General features: G+C 40.9%; 1 protein-coding gene across 1 annotated transcript in view; it reads right to left on the bottom strand.

Annotated features, from left to right (window-relative positions):
- Positions 1-352: 352 nt before the first annotated feature.
- Positions 353-22,181, bottom strand: part of Pag1 (phosphoprotein membrane anchor with glycosphingolipid microdomains 1) — a 57,363-nt gene continuing 35,534 nt past the window's right edge. Inside the window, exons 2-7 of the mRNA XM_042680699.1 lie at positions 20,223-20,429; positions 18,210-18,261; positions 16,430-16,526; positions 12,859-13,457; positions 8,820-8,879; positions 353-5,375 (exon numbers count right to left, since the gene is read on the bottom strand). Of these exons, the coding sequence (XP_042536633.1) occupies positions 5,007-5,375; positions 8,820-8,879; positions 12,859-13,457; positions 16,430-16,526; positions 18,210-18,261; positions 20,223-20,347 (1,302 nt within the window). The 5' untranslated portion in view covers positions 20,348-20,429 and the 3' untranslated portion in view covers positions 353-5,006. The remainder of the gene's footprint in view (positions 5,376-8,819; positions 8,880-12,858; positions 13,458-16,429; positions 16,527-18,209; positions 18,262-20,222; positions 20,430-22,181) is intronic.

Raw genomic sequence — 22,181 nt, forward strand, 5'->3', positions numbered from 1 at the left:
GTCACTATTTTTTATGAGGAAAAAATGCTTACACAATGAAATGCCAGTTCCTATTTTATAACTAGCTTCTGCTTGTCCAGCTGTATTTCAAACACCCCTAGCAAACACAAGGCAGGTTAACACAACACAATTATTTAGCAGTTCACATCATAAAAACATTTCACTGTTTCCTATCTAACATCTTTCAGTGTGAAGAATGACAGTCAACAACCTTTACAAGTCATTATACATGAGCTAGGACACAATCAGTAACAATGCAGTTTTGAAAAATACTGTAGTATGTAAGTGGCAAGCAAAGAAAAATCTTTCTGTATAAAGACAAATGAATACCAAATTGGATACTTTAAAATAATAATCTTTATAGCAAAATTGCATTTTTTATTTCATCTGATATCAAGCGGTCTTAAAACTATTATGTCTCAAAAGAAGAACTTGAAAAACAAGGAAATATATTACAAATATTTAGAGGCTAGATGTAAACAGACTTAAAATGATCAGTAGAATAAAATCATTCTCTTCTGGACCACAGTTTTAAAATCTAATTTGATACTTCCAGACAAAGATTCTAACATACTATGGGGTCTGGACTGATCTGGTTATGTCTAAGTGTTTTCAATCTGTCAAATGCTACTCTCAGGAATAATGTATACAATATGAAGCAAGAAAATACCACAAGATAAAGAATTTCTATTTCGATGCAAATAAAGCCACATTTGATATTGTAGATACGCTTCTATTTTCACACCAGTCACTTACTAATAGCAAACATTACACTTTAACTTTTCCCAATTACACAGTACAATACGCCTGTCAAGATTTCCAGGAAATAACCATCAGTACCTACTGTGCTTCCCCAGGCCCCAGCCAGGCTGGCTGGGTACCAGAAATCAATACTTTTGGAAGAATGGCATCATGAGAACGCAACGGACTCACAGTAACTATTACAAGGAATCTTGGGAAAAAATTTCATGTACTCATTTACAAAAATCCCAGCTCAGCGTTGAACTGGAGCTCTCTAGCGCAGCCAGAGCATCAGCATAGGAAATCATAGACCTGCTGATTCTGCCATGAAACCTCACTTTTTAAAAAGAGAATAAAAGCAGATTGCCATGATGAAAACTGGGCTCTACTAGCGCTCTCTGGGTCACCTTGCTAGCTCTGCATCCTGGCCTAGGGTTACTTGCTTGTTTGCTTTGGGCCAAATTTCTTCTTCAACACTTATATGAGAAGTACACCTATTTAATTTCCTTCTTTCAGGTTGAATATGTAAGCAAGTCACATGTATAACAAAACTACTTTAAACTACTATTGTTTTCAAGCAGGATGATTATAGCCTGAATGTATAATCTGACTGTATTCGATAGACAAATGATTTTCCCTTAATTGTTAAATGAAAACTGTTGGAGAACTGTTTCTTTTAATTTTGCCTTTCATAAAAGTTCATCATTCTAGTAAGGATACATATTCTAAGTATGGATTAGAACTTAGCTTACTTAACTAGGTGGCAGAATTCTTCCATTAGATATGTACATATGTATACGTGCATGTGAATATATCATTTATTACTGGTTAAGGTTAAGGAAATGCTCTAATTATAAAAATGAAAATCAAATAAGAAAAATATAGCAACATATTTAGTTCTCTGACTACCTAGTATAAATTTAATACCTAATTAGAATTGACTCTGGGATTCTGAGGGCAGAAATCAGTGACTAACCTTTTCCCCACAAACAATATTGGTATCCGTAAAAGCTTTAATGGACTTACTGATATAGTTTAGATCAGGACATTAGAAAAATACATGTAGCCAATATATGTGAGGGTTACATTTGTGTAGATTTTTTTCATATCTGTCTTTATTTCACATATAACAGGTTGTACTTTTCTGATAACACTATTTTGAAAATACTAAAAGAAACCTGAGAAACACTTTCAAAATATCTGAACACAAAGCTACTTCTGACTGAGATAGATGTGAAGTTCCAATTTATAGAATGGAAATTTCCTTACATGGCAGATCCTTTTACAAGAAAATAACGGAAAATTGTAAAAAAAAAAAAGAAAAGAAAAAAGTTAAAAATTCCCAAGATTTTCTTTTATCTTTTAATATAACTTCACACAATGTAGGTTATTATTAGTGAATGCATACTATGATTCCAATAGTAAATTTAAAGCATACAGTAAATTCTTTTTTCGATAAATGCCTTTCACATATTTGACAATCAGAACAAAATTAAACTTTTAAAGAAGAGCTACAGAATTCTGTCCAACTCATATATACATAGGGTATGTGTGTGTGTGTACAGATTTTAAAGAAAGCAAAATGGATGAAAGTTATGAAAAGCTGTATACTAAACTCAAAATGATGATATATCAATTCTTCCATAACAATCCCAACACTGTAAAGAACAGAGCTGCCTTCCTAAAGTTTACTCTGCTCTTCCTCCTCCACTCCTTGAAGACTACTATTTCTTCTTTGGAATTTTTGCTGGAGGGCATTATAGTTCCTTTTAAAGAACACAATATTTTCTATTACAACTTAATTATTCTGTTGGTTCTCAAACTAGGAGAGAGAGTTTAGTGCCTATTTTACAACTCAAGTGTATAATCTATATTTGAAAACTTCTGGCAGAGATTCTGACGAGAGTTTAAGATGACATGCTCAGTTTATAATGAACTTCTCTCTAAAGAAAACGTTTTATACTGTAGAGAGCATGCCTACTTCCCTAGTATTAAGTAAGAGTTTTGAATGAAATGAAAAAATGTTTGGTTGTAAGGTGCCCATGGAGGACAGTGCCAGCCATGCACACTGCTAGGTGAACCCTGTGACCTGATTATCACCACACAGTAAGGGACCCTTGTGACTTAAGAGGTTGTTGGGTCAAATTCGTTACTACCAAGCAGTGAGAACTAGCAGGTAAAGCAGTACTTATGAAAGATCTGGACTCAGAGAGGAAGTACCCTGCACTTTCCTGATAAACTCCTCTCAGAGGAGCCAAAGGTATTCTCCCATTACTTTCTAATCAACAGTGATTGTGCCTATGCACGTGGCATCTTCATCAGAGAGACTAATCTGAAAAAAACTGACAACCAGCCGCTCACTTTACAGCTTCAGAAGTGCAGTGCAGAGCAGACACAGACCTGATGCACATACAGGAATGGGAAGATGTGCCAGCAAGCTGGTCTCTGCCACTTACAAGATGTTTCCTCCTCCCAGTTGGTAAGGAGAGGAGACAGCAAGATTACTCATCATCAAAGTCACAGATGCCACAGTGGGAGAGGAGAATGACCTCATTTTGTTTTTCTTATCAGTACAGGAAATACTTTCCATAGCACATACTTCAGAGTGGCACATCAATGAGGCTCTTTTTTAAAATGAAAAGTGAACAAGTTTCCAATGTTGGCCTTCTAAGCTCTAAAAAGATGATTAAGTTCATACCATGCCAAGCTCTTCAGCTGAGGTACTTTAGCACTGATTTTTATAAAATGAAGGAAAACTTCCAGTAGGCAATTTTCATGGACAAGCAGTGGACTACAGAAGTCACTGCTGTTTTCTTAAAGAAAAAAAAAAGTAAAGTTTAATGATAAGTATGATGCTCTTAGGAGGTACATTATTCATTAGGCATATTTTATTCTATTTTTACCATTCCAAACATTTCAATATTGCCCACCACAACCACTGAAAATGGTTATTTATGCATTCTGAATCTGTACCCCTAGTAGTCTAGTTATTTTGAACCCGTTATTCCAAGTACCATTTGAAAAAGTTGAGTCTTAAAAACCTTCAACGTTTTAAAACTTGTTAAAAAACAAAAGGATAAGAGCTACTTTTAATTATCTAGTTTATGTGCTTCATGATATCTTTTCAAAGTGAGAGTGTAAATCATTGTACATAAAATAAAAATAGGTGATACAGATTTTTTCCTGGCACTTTCTAGAAATTAAGCACGAAACATAAGACATCTTATAATAAAAATATAAGAAAATAAATGTTTACATTTTCATCTTAGGTAAGTTACCTTAGGGCAGCAGAAGTCCATACAATTGGTGTCCACAGCCCTCCTGGGAAGGGTCCCACAGCTGTGCACATACATGTGTTCCGTGTTCCAACATAAAGATTAAGGCTCTTTAGTTTGAAAGAATAAGCTCTGGCCTTAAACAAGTACAGAAGTACCACAATCTTCAGTGAAAATACTGAAACGTTCTAGCAAGTTGTTTCTAAACATTGGGGTGAGGGCCTCAGGGACAGGGTTTAACTAGAAAAAGGAAACAGAGTATTTAAAACTAACTTCAAATACTTTGGGGAAAGGATGTTGATGCACAGTGCCAAAATAAGGAGGTGCAGAGACTTAAGAGACTCCAGGAACATCCTACCCTCCTCTCCACAACCTTGTTCCTGTGCAATCTGGGGATTCTCAGGGGCCAACATGGTGGCTCTGGAAAAACAAACAACAACAACAAACACGATGAGCAAACTGGGTGGAAACCAGTAAGCATAGTTTCTCACCATCCTAACACACCTATGTTGAAGGCCAGTGCCAAGCCCTGTGGAAGAATTTCCTTGGAATGAACCATAAACACTGGAAGTGTGAAAGGTGGAAAATGCCATATATTTTAAATCAGGAGCAGGGAAGATGGAAGAGTGGAAGAACCTGGCTTGAGTGGCAGTATTTCAGGCCGGTGGAGGAACTGCAGTCCTGGATATACAGGCTTCCTCACAGATCAGTGTTTTACACTGGTGGGATAAAACCTGATAGATGGAATCTTCTGCGGCGGGCAAAAGTGACTGGGGAAAGTTTTGAGGTGTGCTGGGGGGTGCTGGTCCCTGGGGGCAAGTGGTTGCACCCTCAGGGAGCAGTCGGATCTGTATCTCATTATCTCAGAAACTGGGAGAACAGTGGTGGCATCCACAGTCGCCTTCAGTTCACTACAGCAGCATATGAAGGAGAGGCTGGTGTCACGTCCTGTCTTCTACAGAAGTGGAGCTGGAGCCGTGCTCTGGGTTGCTAGAGCCTGGTGACGTCTCTGCATTGCTGCAGGTCCCCAATGCTCTCATAGTCGTTCTCCTTGGGGACGAGGCCATGGGGACCATTGGTCTCTAGGGGAGCTCTTTCTTCCTCTCTGTTTAGAGTGTGGATTGCTTCATAGTCTGGCTCCGGCTCCTCACTGGGTCGCCTTGCTGGTGGAAGTGTGCTGACGCTGTTCGGGGTTTTCTCAAAGTCTTTAACCGTAGCGTACAGGTCATTACAGGAGGAGGGCGACCGCTGAGGGGATCCATTAATGGAGTTGTAGGAGCACTCGGGTGCTTTAAGCGACTGCCCTGCTTTATGCACCGACTGTCCCGGTTTATTTACTGAGGAGTACATGGCTGAGATCTAGGAAACAAAGGGAGAAACTGAGAAATCCACCTTGTCTCTGTTTTGGTCACAAGCTACTTACCTAGCACTTATGGGCATCTGTGTGTGTGTATGTCCCTTGAAGATTTGCCTTTATTATCTGAACTCATGATGGACTATATTACTAGAGAATACTGCAGACATTGTTTTTTACTTTGTATGCAGATCAATCTATTCACTTAATTCCTTATGAAGCAAGTTCTGTGGGACTTGTAGGAGGCCCCAGGACAGCAGGAGGAGTGGAGCTCAGGAAGCGCAGCACCTGTGTCATTTGAGTTTTATGTTGGAATGACATTTCTGGCTTCAAAAGCAGATCCTCAGATCTCAGCTTCCTGAGCAGCTAGGATTACAAGTGTGGACCACTGCTCTGCACCATTTTTTTTTGTTTTTGAGAAAGGATCTCACTATGTTGCCTAGGCTAATTCTGAATCCATTATATAGCCTATATTGGCCTTGAACTGGGGATCTTTCTACTACCATCTTTAAAAATGCTGGGCTTACAGGTATGTACCATCATGACTGGCTCAAGAAAAGCAATTATTTTTATGTGCAACTGGTCAACTCAGAAATGAAATTTGGAGTCCACTGATGGTTGTTTCTTCCCAGGAGAAGAGCTGGGTCTTTTCTGAGAAGACCTTCACAGCTTTGCTAACGTATCACATACAATCTCTAACATCAAGCAGGATTTAACTCTTAGGTAATGATAGATTAAATGTACCAACTAAGAGATAGTTGGAGGGTTTTATTTTATTGTTAGAAACCCTGATGGCAAACAAAATATATCCTCTATTTTCCTTGTATTTTTTTTAAAACCAGAGCGATTAATTCATTCTAAAACCCAGGAAATAAATAAACATGTTTCCTGACAGATGCCTGGCTTCCCAAGTGTGGAGGGACATTTTCCTGCTTTCTCGTATCTCACATACTGTGGATGAGGTTTCCAGCTGGCCTAGAAGTTTCCAAAGATGGGTGGCCTGCTGTGTGTTAACTGGTCATTTGCATGAGAAGTTTTCACTCCCAACTGGTGCCTTAGTTTTGCTAGGCTGTGTCAGAGAAGGAGTCTTTAGAAAACTTTTACCATGTGGTTCTGACTGTTGTAACGAATAATAAATAAGTTTACATTCTCACCTTACAGGTCCCAATGGAAGATTTGCTCTCAACCTAAGAATGATCATTTTATGAATTTAGAAAGAATAAAAGAAAATGCTCTGTTTTTCATAGATTGTTAATCTTTAAAGTTCCCACTGCTTACAATTTCAGACTTGGAAATTTATTTCCAATTTAATTTGCATTAATTAGCAATACAAAATTGACTCTTGGAATGGACCCAGCATCAGAGGACATCACTGGACATTCCTCTCTCTCTCTCTTTTTAAACTAAGTTTTTCAACCCTTCTAATAACCCTTCAGAATATTTTCTGTGACTGTTTCTAGTTTGCAGACAGGTTTCTCTTCAAGCCTCCTGCTTTTCTGTTTTTCCTTTTTAAATTTTTTTTTCATCTGAACATTATCAGTCATTCTGTATATTGTTATGATACTTTCACAAATTATTCTTTGCTTTGTTCCCATTTCTTATCTTTTAAAGCTTTTCTTCATCATTCTTGCAAGTCAGAACAATCATATTTAAAGCACAGACCTCTGTTTTAGTCTGAGCTATCTGACACTGTAATAATACAGCAACAAATGACTTCTAGACTTCTTTTTTCTCTCTAAGTCTTCCTAACATGAATGGTTGAGAATTACAGTTCTTTATTTTATATTCCAATTTTTTTTTTTGGTCGGTCGTGGGGCTTGAACTCTGGGCTTGGGCGCTGTCCCTCAGCTCTTCAGCTCAAGGTGAGCGCTCTACTGCTTGAGCTACAGTGCCAATTCCGGTTTTCGAGTGGTTTATTGGAGATAAGAGGCTCACGGACTTTCTTGCCCGGGCTGGCTTTGAACTGAGATCCTCAAGATCTCAGTCTCCTGAGTAGCTAGGATTACAGGCATTACAGGTCCCCGGCTCCAATTTTTTTAATCAGTATCATTGGGCATTATTTTCAGTCATACTCAAATATACTTGAACTTAGAATTGACTTAAAGGATTATTTCCCAGGTTTCCTTTATATCCTTCCCTTTGTTAAAATCCCAAACAGAGTGCCTCTGGCTGTAGAAAGCTGACTTGAAGGAGCTGCCCAGGGGCCCAGGAGGAGATTGTGTGCTCCAGTGAGGTGTGGCCCAGCGAATTTAGGTGTTTGTGACACAGTTAGAGATACATTTAAAGAGACTTGGCTAAGGGCAACAGCTGGGACAGTGAGGGAGAGGAGTAACAAAAAATGGCCTCTAGCACTGTGAAGCAAGGAGGGGTTCGTGGCAAGTCCATTTCCAGCACGGATGGGGCTAGGCAAGTCACCTAGGAGAAGCAAAATGTTCCTTCAATTTCAATGCAAGAGATTATCTTCATATTTTAACAATTCACTAATGAAGCTAAAGATGCACACTGGTCTTACACAGGTATGGAGTTTACTATGCTAGCATATTCTAGTGATATGATTCTAGATCATTTAAGGTATTCAGTTTGTCTGAGCCCAGCTCACACAACATAAAGCCCACATAAAGCTTCCATAAATTTTTGTTTGTTTGTTTTGTTTCTTCTTTTCTTTTCTATTTTTTCAGTCCTGGGGCTTGAACTCAGGGCCTGGGCACTGTCCCTGAGCTTCTTTTGCTCAAGGTTAGCATTCTACCACTTGAGCCACAGTGCCACTTGTGGCTTTTTCTGTTTATGTGGTGCTGAGGAATGGAACCCTGGGCTTCATGCATGCCTGGTGCCACATATGAGGCATCTTGTCTTGTTGATATATGTGTGTGTGTGTGTTTTGTGTGTATGCGAGTGTAACTTTTAATCTTTCTTAATAGTCTAGTGAATTTTTAGCTCTGGTTCTTGAGAATACAAAACTGTTTTTGTTGGCAATAATGTCTGACCATAGCCCTAGCCTGAAATTATACCTCCTAAAGATGTCTGCTCTCTGCACCTCAAAGTCCCCATAAAACCTTCTTCCTTCATTTCTCAGGCAGGATCAATTTCCCTACACCCACTTGTCTCAGTGTTTGGAATTTTCCAGCTCACTGTTGACTTCTAACATTCCTGTACTGAAAATTCCCATCTCCTCCTTATCTCTCCTTACTATGTATGCTGCATCTTTCCTTCTTAGCCAGTGTCTTGCACTTTGCTGACCAGTTCATCCTGTCAGCTTTGGCTTACTGTCTGCCAGTCACCCTCTCCATATATAGTGAGTGCCAAGGTTCCAAATCTTCAAAAACTTGGGCTGAAATGAGCATTGCATCTCTTTTAGACCAAAGGAACCATTGCAGTGCATTTATTCCAAGGGAGACTTTCTACTTTCTATGTCATGAGCTTCTAGTTATTTAGAAAGCAACAATACTTACCTCTTCTTCGGTCAGAGTAGGGTCTTCTTCCCGGGATTTGTATGACAAGGAGCTATATCTCTATCAATCAAACATACAAAGTAAAGTCATTTGATGCCAAAAATCCAAACTATCTTTTACATGTCTCTATATATCAGTCTATAAAAATGGTTTCAATTTGTAATCCTAACTAGGAAGTTGAGAACTGAGGATTATGATTTGAAGATAGACTAAGCAGGAAAAGTCCAAGAGAATTCTTACCTCCAGTTAACTACCAGAAATCTGGCACTGGACCTGTGGTTGAAGGTGTAGAGCACCAGACTTGAGCACAAAAAAGTTTACAGACAGTGCTTGGGTCTGAGTTCAAGCCCTAAAACAGACACACAGACACATAGATGCACGGGCACACACAACACACACACACACACACACACACACACACACGCGCGCGCACACACACACACACACACAGAGGCAAAAACACTTTCAAGTGATTTTTATGGAACACAAAATAATTATGTGAGGTATCTGAGAAATAAACATATGCATTCTATGTATGAGGTTTTTGGCTATGTTGGCAATATTACATAGAAATGTCTTCACATTTAACATTTACATATTTAGGTACGGATAAACAAAACTCATTATTTAGATTACTTTTTTAATTTCTGTCACCGAGGAACTGATTACTTGTGAAGAACTGATGATGGGAAAGGCTTTTTAATCAAATACCTGCACGTTGTATGTCTACAGGTATTATCAGAAAGGTTCTTAAAGTTATCTGGAAACTCTTTGAAACTAATGGAGAATCAACTGTCATGTGTGGCTTTTCAATAATTTGTCTCCCTGCTTCCTAATTGTCTAACACATATCTTGTCTCAAGTTTTGGTGATTTCAACAAATGTGTATTCTTCCAAACCTTGCCCTTCAGTTCCTCTTGTCTTTTCCACCACAGATGGTGCATGGCATACAAATCTCACTCCCACCTGTACACAGCCCTCTGTCTGTGTATCCCAAATCTACAGCCCTCTCTACCACCTCACTTCCAGTAAATCCTTTCAGAACAACACTCATTATTCAGGCTTTTTCTTTCTATAACCCAATTCCAATAGTCTTTTATCACTGGACACATCCAGCCATCTTTTCTATCTTTCCGGTTCTCCTTGGTATCTTTCTGTTCTCCATCACCAAGCAAGAATAGATCACCATGATCATGGTTAAATGCTCAGCTCCTCCCATGGTCACTGGTAAGCTTGACCTCCTGTGGGGAGCTCTCAGAGCTGCTCTATACTGTATGGTACTGTTCTAGATCTCCTGCAGTCCATGCTGTATCTTTTCTTTTCTCCAACATCTCCTCACCCAGCCTTGCTTTGAGCTATGTACGACCGCTTCCCAATTCCTACAGAAAACTGAAGAAGGTAGAAGAATTTCTATTCTCCTTGCTTGTGCACTATTTTCCCTCTACCCCACATCACAGATAAACCTGCCACACTCCTAAGGCCTCTCTGTTGACATAGCAAGTTTTTCTCTTTCTATATGATTGCTTCACATACACAAACAGGCTGTGATTTATCCCATTTTAAAAACAAAGAAGAAACAAACCAACCCTACCCTCAGCTCCATCATTTGTCTCATTTATAGCAAAATCTCTTTAAGAATTGTCAGTTGGATAATTTTTCTCTTCCACCATGTACTTTAGTAAAGTTTCTACCTCAGTATTCTGAGGAGATGGTTTTTGTAACAGTCCTCAGTGATGTTCATGCCCCCAATGACACTTCTTCCTGATCTGTCTGTTGCTATGTTCCCTGAAGGTCATTCTTTTAGCCATGGACATTTTTTCTATTGGGCTGCCAGCACCCCTCACTTGACTGAATTCCTTCCCTGCTTTGATCTCTTTTGTTGGCTCCTCTTCCACACTGCTGTTCTTGGAACTCTTCTAATTCCTATTGAATACACTTATCCATCATGTGAATACATGTCATCCCACAGATTTACACACCTTATTTCTGTGATAATACCTAAATGTGCAAACCCAGCCCTGACCTTTCCTCTGACTCCATTCACCTCCCCAGCTCTCAGGTGATGTGTCCATTGGAGGTCAAATGAACATTTCTAGTACCGAGTCCCTAGCATTCTCTCTGTATCTGCCCTGCCCATGGCCCTCTCCATCTAAAAATTGTAGGGCTGCAAGTATAACTCAAGTGGTAGAGCGCCTGCTTAACAAGTGCAAGGCCTTGAGTTCAGTCTCCAGTACCACCAAAGAACACAAAACAAAAACAAAATTGTTCTTCCCATCTTATCAATCTTACTTATTCTATTTTTCTTTAAATTAAAATTTTCTTTATTTCCAGATGTATGTAAAGGTAACCCTGCTTTATATCACCTCTGAAATAACAATAAATTGGAAATTTTTCTTTAATTAAAGTTATTATATTTAATTCAAATTTAATTTAATTCAAATTTAATCTTTAATTTAAATTTGAATTTTTATTAAGTTTTTTTAGACAAACGCCTTCCTTCCTTTTTTCTTTCCATCAGTTTTTTCTTCCTTCCCTCCTTTCCTTCCTTCCTTCCTTCCTTCCTTCCTTCCTTCCTTCCTTCCTTCCTTCCTTCCTTCCTTCCTTCCTTTTCTTCCTTTTTTGGGTAGTACTGAGGATTTAAATCAAGGCTTTGAGCTTACAAAGGCAGGTTCTTTATCATTTGAGCCACATCCCCAGCCCTTTTTCTTTAAACTTTCTTTAGGAAGTTTAAACTTTATGTAGATGACTTCCCACTAAAATGTAAGCTCCCCAGAGACAGAGAATTTTGTTTATTCATATATTTTTAGTTCCTAGACGACTATAGGGCACATAGTAGGTACTCATTAAAATCTTTTTGATGAATACATGGATGTTTAACTTTTCAAATTCTTGTTACTTAAAACTAGAGTTGTTTGTATGGAAGATGATGGATTATTCATTCTTCTCACACTGTAAATAGATCATCTGGTTCCTAGATGGACATTTTCCATTTTCAAGATGAAATCTGAAAAATGCCTTATTGGCAAGGGTTAGACAAGTGACCCTTTTACCTTCCCTGCCTGTTGGTAAAAATGCCTTCACTGGGTTAGGCAGCAGAAACTTAAATAGATTTTATTATCTTTCTATATATGAAGGGAAAAATATCAAATTGCATTTTTCACTTTATGATTAAGGTTATAAGCCCTTCCATTGGTTCTCTCAACAGCTGATACCTGGGTGATAGGAGAAGCTGAATGCAGTCACAGAACAGACTTCCTTAGTGGAATCAACACAACCACAGCTGTCCTCACTCTGAATTCCAAAACTGTTGTAGGGCTACAACTGGCCAACCAATGCTGTTCTTCCTACCAAAATCTGAACCCGAGGGGGATTTTGTGTGAGTGTGCATATGTGTGTATGTGAAGAACAAAAACTAGGTACAGGTTGCTTGTAGCAGACTTGGCTTAGCTAAATTCCAAGGAAGCTTTTACAACTAGAGATGCAAAGTTTATTGTGGCTGGGATATTGTTATACACATACATTCACAGAAAGCTTTGGACTGTATTTACATTTTAGAGCTTTGCTGAATGTTTACATTTTAAGAGTTGTATGTTATTGTTTAGAATACAAAGCTCTTCATTGGTTTATATGAAAACATACACAATTGGCTGTAATATCAGAGGCAGATGAGTGTTGGCTGTCTCTGTACACATCACTATGATTTGATTTCTGGGCTCCTGGAAGGGTCAAAGCCACAACAGTGCTTGCAAAAGCAATAAGTAAAAAAGGTAAAGTATGTGGCCAAGAGTCTAGTCTCTTTCTATAATTTGTAGCCTTCAAAGTGTGTAAAAATAGTAGCCGGTCCTAATTAGACATGATGTAGGAACTGGAAACTATCCAAGTAAGGTGAAGAGAGAGAAATATTTTATAAACACGAGTTTTCAGTATTCTATTCCTTGGAGAGGGAAAGAGCCAAATACAGCTTATGCTAAAACAGCTTTCATCATTCAACAAACTCCTTGGCAGGACAAAAGCTCTGGAACCGGAAGTGCACAGCCCACCTTGTTGGTTTCGCTGGCTCCCTGTGCAGCTTGCTCTTCTACCCCTCCCTCCTCCTTCTCCTGCAGGTTTTCATTCTCATCCAAGAGTTTCACGGGAACAGGGGGTGGGGCCTCCTCCTCAGGGTCACAGGAAGTTCCAAGGATGCTCTCAGCATTGGCACTCTGGCGACACTTCTTGTTCCTGTCTACTGAGGCATACTCTGCAAACTCTGCTTTGCCTTCAGTTGGAGGTCCTGGAAGATCTTTCAAGGCAGAAATAGACTTGGACTTGCTGTGGCCTTTGTCCAGGTGCGCAGCAGCAGTCACCTCTTTAATCTCCTTCACAGTCTCATACAAGCAGTCTTCCACTATGTTTTCCTGAGATGAACTGTCCTTGAGTACCTCATAAGGCCCTTCCACACCCGGGCCCTGCTCCCCGTCCATGTTCCTCGTGGTGAGCATGGTGTCCACTGTGCTCTCTGGGGGGAGGCTGGGCAGCTCCCGGCTCTGATGACATTTTGGCTTCCCCGTGCTGTCCTGTGAGTCCAGCAGATCGGAAGCTGAGGTCTGGACTTCCTCGTAATGCTGCATGCAGGTCAGGGTGCTGTCCTCTGAAAGAACTGAAAGAGTAGAAGATGATTCCTTCAACAAGGAACACAGCCAATCAGATAACGTAACATTAGGTTACATCACCCAGATGCTTGCTTTTGAAAAGATGACATTTGGCTACAGATGGTACACATTTTGAAGTCATTTGGTATTCTCATTTTTATCATATTTTATTTTTATGTTATTTATTTCTGGTTCTGGGGTTAGACTCAGGGCTTTCTTGATTGGTCGGTGCTCTACCACTTGAACCACATCTTTAGCTCAGCTTTTTGCTACTTTTGAGATGGAATCTTTTGGGCTTTTCTTCTTCAGGCTGGCTTCAAACCATGATCTTTCAGATGTCGTCTCCTGAACAACCAGGATTTCAGATCTGAGCCATTGGTGCCAGGCCTTGATCAGTACTTAAATAAAAACTGCCTTTCGCATCTCTCTCAGTACAAAATGTAATAAATGATCTGGCTATAATTTGGCTTGCCATTTCTTTTCATTACTCTTAGTAAGCCTGAGGTAAGCCATGTCTTGTGAGAGAGGGTGCAGGTGATGACTGATGGGGCCAAATTGTAGGAGGCTGGACATCAAAAAAGGATGTGTGTTTGTGATGGCCTACTGGGAAGGAATAGCTGGCAGCCATCTGTCCTCAGTTTACTTTGTTTGGTAGACATAAGGAAGCAACAAGGTAAAAATGCAAGTATCACAAATCTATGCTTAAAAATTGTTTTTTCTTCCATTCCATCCCTGCCTTCTACATTTCTATCTCAAATTACTATGTCCAAATGTGAAATTCTTCTACTCAGGAATTGGAGAATGGTTTGAGGCCAGCAAAACCAAGGCAGGAGTTGGGTGCTGATAAGACATACCTATAGTCCTAGCTACTAACGAGGCAGAGATCTGAGGATCACTGTTTGAAGCCAGCCTGGGCAGAAAAGTCTGAGATTCTTATCTCCAAGTAGCCATCAAAAAGTCTGAAGCGGAGGTGTGTCTCAAATGGCAGTGCACTAGCCATCAATAAAAGAGCTGAGGTCAAGTCTCAGTGCCAAACAAATCAAAGCAACAACAACAACAAAAAAAGACAAAAATAAGCCAGGAAAACAGATTTGAAATTCCAGCTATTCAGGAGGCAGAGATTAGGAGGGTCATAATTTGAGGCATGGGCAAAAGTATGAGACTCTATCTGAAAAACCAAACAAAAGCAAAAGGATGGGGATGTGTGGCCCAAGTAGCAGAATGCTTGCCTACTAAGATTAAGGCCTTGAGTTCAATCTGCAGAACTACCAAATATAAACAAATAAAGACAAATGTTAAACTCTCAGACCACCACAGAAATAATGCCAAGTGAAGCCAGCAGTGTCCTCTTGTCAATGGTTGTCAAAGAGTGACTACTGTGTGTCAAGAATGGCCTGAGGCTGGTGGAGAAGCCTCAGCAATTGGAACAGAAACCTGCCATTATGGTATGTAAAGAGGTGATCATGTTTTTACATTACTGTTCCTCATATTTGGGGTGAGGGCTGGAAATAGTAGGGCACATGGGAAAATGATATCAGGTACGTCAACTCTCTGAATCAGTTAACATTCCTCATCCTGGAGAAGGCCTTCTGCCCTGGGGTTCTGATTGTGTCACAGGGATCAGAAAATCAGGGCTGGTGTTAGAGGACTTAGGAATGAGTTCTGACCACTTCAGTTTTCTTACCAGTAAAGGGGGAAACACTGGGGGTGGGGGAGGGAAGAAAAGGAACTCCCAGAGGGTAAACGAGGCAGAGCCTAGAAGGCCCAGCTAAGGAAACCATAAATGATTGCTTTCCTGAGCACAGGAGGAGAGGATGGAGGGCTGAGGAGACAATGGAGGATGCTGTGGGGAGTCCCAAACCTTTCCACCCTTCTAGGCACTGGGGTTTGTCTACAGCTCATTGCCAAGTGACTGTGCATGTATGGGGGAGGGAGGGACACCAGGCAGAGAGCAAAGGGTGCTTCCACTTTCATTGCTAAGTGATTCCTTCCTGTCCACACACTCTGTTTTCACTCAGGTGAAAGTGTATCATAAGCTGTAAACCATGCAGCAAATGTAATTGCCGCTCCTGTGAGCGAAAGCAAAGTGTGTGTGAAGAGGCTGTAACGTAGAATGCTCTGAGCACGTGCCCAAGACACTGACTGCCTAGTTCAAATTCTAGATCCTGAGTGGGAAGCTAGTGGCTCATGCTAATTCTTAGCTACTCAGGAGGCTGAGATCTGAGCACTGTGGTCTGAAGCCAGCCTGGGCAGGAAAGTCCATGAGACTCTTATTTCCAATAAAAACTACCAAAAGAGGAAGTAAAGGAAGTGAAGGTGTGGCTGAAGTGATAGAGTACTAGTCTTGAGTACAAAAGCTCAGGGACAGCACCTAGGCCTTGAATTTAAGTCCCAGGCCCAGCAAAACAAAAAAAGCAAGCAAACAAAAAAATCCTCTCTAAACCTAACTTCCAGATCCTGGAGCTCAATGACTGCAAATTCTTGGTGAAATTATTCCCCTCTCTGTGACTGGCAGAGAGGTTAACCCCACCCATTGCTGCCACCAGAGGCTGTGCTCATCCTTACACTACAAGAAAAGGGGAGGTTACAGGTAGATCAAGGATCAGCTGACTGTGAGGAAAGAGAATGCTGGATCTTCCAGATAGGATGAAGGAAATTTCTTATAAGTGAAAGAGGGAGTGAGAGAGTCAGAGAGAAATGTGAAGATGGATGAAGAGGTGGGTGGTAAAGATATAACCATGGGTAATGCTAATCTTTCAGGGTTAGGGTGAGTGACTTAACACACATATACATCTTAAAGCAATGACTGGAATGCAGGAGCCAATTACTAGATACGTATGTACATGAGATTATCAGCTAAAACTGGACATTCAAAAGAGGGGGCAAGGACACACTTTCCAATTTCTGAACTACATTTTTAAAAAGAGTACTTTCGTACGTGACGAGGTCAGGTGGGAAGCAGTATTTTTGCAGAACTTACTGTCACCATTGGTGAGCACTCCATTCTGTTCACTGCTTGCAAGGGGGTCTGTTACCAGGCTGGTTGCCGAACGGCTGAACATCTCCTTGTCTGATGGCTGCAAAAAAACAAACAATCCACAGTTCTAAGAAGATAAGAAGTACAGTAAAGAATAGTAACTATACTTAAGGGCTCACACAACCCTTCCCAATCGGACAGTGAACCCCTAAAACCTCAGAGAAACGAGCCAACACCCCACCTGGTCATCAACAAATAAGAACCCACCAATTCCTGCTCAAGCCAGGGAGAGGACCAGAAGTTCCAGTACAAGTCAAAATTGAATAATAGGTGTGACAAATGTGGCCAAGTGTCACTCACTGCCATTTGAAGGGAACAGACTCAAAACCGGTAAAGATCAGATCATGCCATTGATGTCTGAGACTCTTTCAGAATCACCAAGCCACCAGGGTTCATGAAAAAAATGATAAAATAAAATAGATTGCAAACTTTTCCTAGACTCCCAAACACTCACAGGACACTAAGAGGGAAGGGTGGCATTGCCAGTTTGTTTCCTGAAGGGCTACAAGGGGTAGACACTGCCTGGAACAATGTGCCAAGTGAAGTTATCACTACGGATATAGGTAGAACTGTACTGTTCTCAATGCAGTTCTTTAAATGCCTAATGGACCCAAGATTGCAGCCAATCGAATGAGTATATGTTTTTTCCCCCTTAATCTTTATCAAGACTCTTAAAAATTCTGGAGCTAGCTTGTGTGTGAACTCTGAACACGTCGGCTAGCTGGATCTCTTGTAACACAGTTGGATTCATTTACCCTAGTGTCTTAACCAGGCTATGCTTGACCTTGAGAAATGATGTTCTACCTAGGAAATATCTTTAGTTTTCACACTGTCCTGGAGCTTAGGCAGGAGTCTGAGCACAGAGCCTTGTTCCAGCTGCTGGGCGTGCTTGGCCATTTAAGGGTATGACACTGAGTCAAAGGACAAGGCAGGACCCGGAGTCGGCAGCTGCTCCTTACCAGGGATTCCTTAGGCTCCTGGGCCCATAAGGACCCTGAATGATGTTAAGGCTGAGGAAATGCATTAATACCTAAGGCATTAAGGGTCCTGGGTCTGGTAGAAGTGTGTCATCTCTTGTTCATGCCCAAGTCCTGACTCCTAGAACCTCAGAGTGTCACCTTCCTTGAAAACAGGATCACTCTAAATGACACTAGTGAAGATGAGGTCACACTAGGATGGGGCAGTCCAGTATGTTTGGTATCTTTATAAACAAAGGGGATAGTTTGTTTACAAAGGGGAAAGTTAGACTCTGAAAGGAAGAGAGGCATGGAAGGGCAGAGGCAGAGACTGGGCTAACGCATCCATAGAGAAAGAAGGTCAAAGGACATTAGCAAACCATCCGAATGTAGGAAGACCTGGAGCCAGTTCAGCCTCAGAGAGAACCAATACCTTGATTTTTAGGTTTCTGCCCTCCAGAACTGAGAGAGTACAACTGCTATTGAATCTGCCTGTTTGTCCTCTCAGATTCACATAGGGCAGGCAAAATAGAAGCATCTCTGTGGTGGGTGGGGGCCAGTAGCACAAGCACCCCCATTTCAGAAGACCTCAGCTGACCTGGCCAACTCCATAGTCTGCAAGCCAGGGTGACACTGATGGACAGAAGGTCACATTCTCTTCTTCCCGTTCCAGTCAGATCATTAATGGTGACTTGTCTGGATGGGTGGCTTTTAAAGCATACAGACAGAGGTTAGACAGACAGACAGACAGGCCGACACAGGCTTACCACATTCATCAGATTCTCATCGTCTCCACTATGAATCCTTGGCTTCTTTTCTCTGAAATGGAAAATAAGAGATTGATTTAAATGTCAACTGTGTCCTTTAGAATCAAACCCACACTATCCTATCCTAACTCTTGCTAAACTTTAGATCTCTGTTGTTTTAAGAAACATAAGAGAAAAGACTGGACAGTCAGTAGATCTTAGGTGTCTAGGGTCTGAAGAAGTTAAATCTGACAAAGGGCTGTTCCCTGTTGGTGAGCACCCTTCTCCAAGGGGTGAACATGAGAGGACCAAGGCTGGGTCTTGAGTAGAAGCTGTTTATACCTAGAATTCTAGAAAGACTTCTATCGTTTTTTGGGGAAATCCAAACAATTATTTCATCTCCTCACTTAGAAGTCACACACTGTAATGGAACAAAGAAAAATATAAATTTTGGCACATCAGAAAGAGTACATGCTCTTAGGATGAGTCAGATATACTTCTAGTTTATGGAAAAGTCAAGTAAAAATAGAAAGTGTTTTTAGTCAGGACAATCCACAAGGCCTTTGGGTGTAGACCAATATATTCTACCTGTGGATGAGACAACAGTGACACCTAGTGGGACTATAAGTAATGGCAGCAAGGTGGGCCAGCCCAGTACTGACCTGTTTCCTTCTCATGGCCACTGGACTTGCCCAGCCATGGAAGCCTGGCTACATGCTAGGCAGAAATTAGGGGCTACTTGGGGTTAGAGAGTCTGGAATTCTTCTCTTGACAGATTTTTAGGATGGAAAGCCATGGCAGATTTTAAATGACACTTGTCAACTTCTGAAGATGAGATGACAGCTAGATAGAGGCGGGTCTACATTAGCATGAAACCACATGGCTCATGCCAGAAGGCTGCATGTAACACAACTGTGACTGAAATCACAACTGTTATAAGAAATCACTCCCGGTAACCCTGAATTTCTTTCTTTCTGAATAAAGATGTCTTTTTTTTTTTTTTAAAGGGAGGTGGTGTAAGACATTTTGCATGAGACAGGGGAGAGAGGTAGTATAATTCCAAAAGAAATAAAAAAGGCACTGATGATGATTTTACATTGCTCTCATAACATTGTTCTCTTCTAGGAAAAGTAATCTGAAACTTCAGTTTTAAATCACACATTTTATTTTAATTTTCCTGTCAGTCCTGGGGCTGAGCATTTGTGCTCCAGGCTAGTGTTCTACCACTTGTTCTATAGTTCTGATCCAGATCTTTAGTGATTAATTGAAGGAAGAGTCTCATGGTCTTTCCTGCCCAGGCTGGTTTTGAACTGTGATTCTCAGATCTCAGCCTCCTTAATAGCCAGGATTACAAGTCACACATTTTAGATATGGAATGTTCCCTCTAAAGCCATGTAGCAACAGAAATTCTCAGTAACTTCCAAGTGGTGGTAAACAGGTGCAGATAGCACTTAGACTTCAAAGTGTTCACAGCTGGAAAAAGACAATGTAAGGATATTGACAAGGATATGCTGAGAAGAGCAGGAATAATTTCATCCTGACCACCAGTGGTTCCTGCTTGTATACCTAGCTACTTGGGAAGCTGAGACTGAGAAGATCCTGGTTCCAGGTCAGCTTTGGAAGAATAATCCATGGGACTCCTTTCTCAACTGAAAGAAACTGAGTGTGGTAGCATGTATCTTCCATCACAATTATGGTGGGAGGCGAAAAATAGGAGGATCATGGTCTAGGCATGTTTGGACAGGAAGGAGACTCTATCTCAGAAACAATCAGCACAAAACATGTCTGGCAGCATGGCTCAGTGGTAGGGCACTTTCCCAGCAAGTGTAAACCCTAGCACTATAAAAAAAATCCATTCTGAGTTGAAAATATAGAAGGGCGTTTTGAATTCTTTCTCAGCAAAATTAACAGAAATCCATATTTGCTTAGTGAAGAATGTCTTGAGACCTTTTGCAACAGAGAGACATAATCTGAATTTAGGAGTCTGAAAATATCTGTGCAGTAGGGTTCCGGCTATAACAGATGGTCTCTCACCTGTCACAACTTGAGCACAGGAAGATGAGGAAGGTGATGAGGAAGAACATGGCGACAGCTGCCAAACTTGCCCACAGGATGGTCTGCACTTGCCCACTGCTCAGCATACTCTCCGCAGGTCCCATGATGACAGCAGGAAATGGCACCACTGGTGGAGGAAGTCAGTCCTTCAAAGGTGGCCACATGGGGGCAGAGGGCTGAGTCGTCCTGGAAAGAACATTGCAAATTACTTCCAAGGTGCCAGAACCTGGAAGAAGTTAAGTGAGTATCCCTAATCTGAAAACCTAAAAACTGAATTGCCCCCAAATCTAAACTTTGTGAGCACTAGCATGATGCCACAAGTCGAAATGTCCACACCTGACATCATGTGCCAGGCTGCAGTCAAAATGCATGCCCAAGGCTGTCAACTCACTTCTCAGCCAGTCAGGAGACATCCTCTTGGGCTGCCCCCTACCAGTAGTCCCCAGTGTGATTAGGACATTAGACCCATCGAATGCTTCTGTCCAGTGGCCAAAAACAAAGCAAAAAAAAAAAAAAAGTCATTAAGAATTCTCAAAGATACCTCATTATGGGTCTGCAAGGCTTCTAAAATCTGACAAAATTCCAATCCCTAAGCTTAGTTCTGTCTTCATGCATTTTGGATAAGAAATGCTCAACCTGTAATTAGATTCCCGGGGGCATGAGGACTCAGAACAAAGTCAGGGAGGTGTGTGCAGGAAGCAGATGCAATCCAGCACCTGGCTTTGGGCCAGTCTCCTCTGTAGCTGGTTTCCCTCCATGGTCAGGTGTAAACATGTCAAGTGGGAAACACCAGTGCCTAGCATCGTGTTTGAAACAATGCATATCTTATCATTTTGCTGTGTTGGAGGATAAATTATTTATTTTATTTGATGGTACTGGAGTTAAAACTGAGGGTTTCCTGTTTGCTAGCCAGGAGCTCTACTTCTTGAGCTACTTTGCCAGACCTTTGTGTTCTGGTTATTTTTGAGATAGGGTCTCACTTTATTCCCCGAGCCATCCCCAAGTATGCAATCCTCATACTTCTGGCTGTAGCTAGGATGGCAGGCATGTGACACCATACCCAGCCTTTTCTGTTGAGATATGGTCTTGTCACTTTTTTTTTTTTTTTCCTACAGGCTTGCCTAGAACCACGACCTTCCTTATCTCAGCTTCCTGACTAACTGGGATGACAAGGATGTGCGAGTATACTTGGCTATTCCTTGAGGTGAGGGTCTCATGAACATATTTGCTCAGTTTGGCTTGACTCATATGGTGAACTGTTATGCCTAGTGAGGGGATGGATTCTAAATGTCTTCAAATAAGGATCCCAAGTACTCAGAGGCAAATAAATACATGTTTGTATAGGTTCATTTAAAAAATACCAAAATAGTATAAAACATTTTTCTATCACTTCTGCAAACATGCAATGTATCATCTGTTCCTTACTGTCATCTTTGATCCCCTCAGCTCTCCAAGCCCATTTTCCTCGTAGGAAGTTTAAAGTCAATACAATGGAGTGGAAAGCTTCTTTATTCACCTGCCTACAGTTAGCCATGAGATTTTGTTTTCAGGTCTGGTTTTCATTGAGCTGTTTCCTGTGAGTACTGAATAAATGCATTTTAAAATGAATGGCCGGAAAGATGTGCTACGAATACACCCTCAGCAATACATAAGAGCTATTTATAAACAACCACTTAGGATATTTTAGTACCTGTATGTGACAGGAACTCTAAATGCTTTCCTTATTTAATTATTTGCCATGGTGTGGCGGGCACTGCCTGTCTCTGTTTTACAGATGTGGAGGCTGAACCCAGCAGAGAAATCACTTGCCTCAAGCATCACAAGAGCTCAGTCAGGAAAGACATGTCCAACTCAGGCTCTTATTTCCTACAGGAAGTTCTTGCTGGGGCTGGGACTACTGCTCTCTGCTCTAGCTATGATGCTAATAAATGAGAATGT

This window comes from Dipodomys spectabilis, unplaced genomic scaffold, assembly GCF_019054845.1.
Source record: "Dipodomys spectabilis isolate Male_0828 unplaced genomic scaffold, ASM1905484v1 ptg000063l, whole genome shotgun sequence".
In the NCBI taxonomy this organism is placed as follows: domain Eukaryota; kingdom Metazoa; phylum Chordata; class Mammalia; order Rodentia; family Heteromyidae; genus Dipodomys; species Dipodomys spectabilis.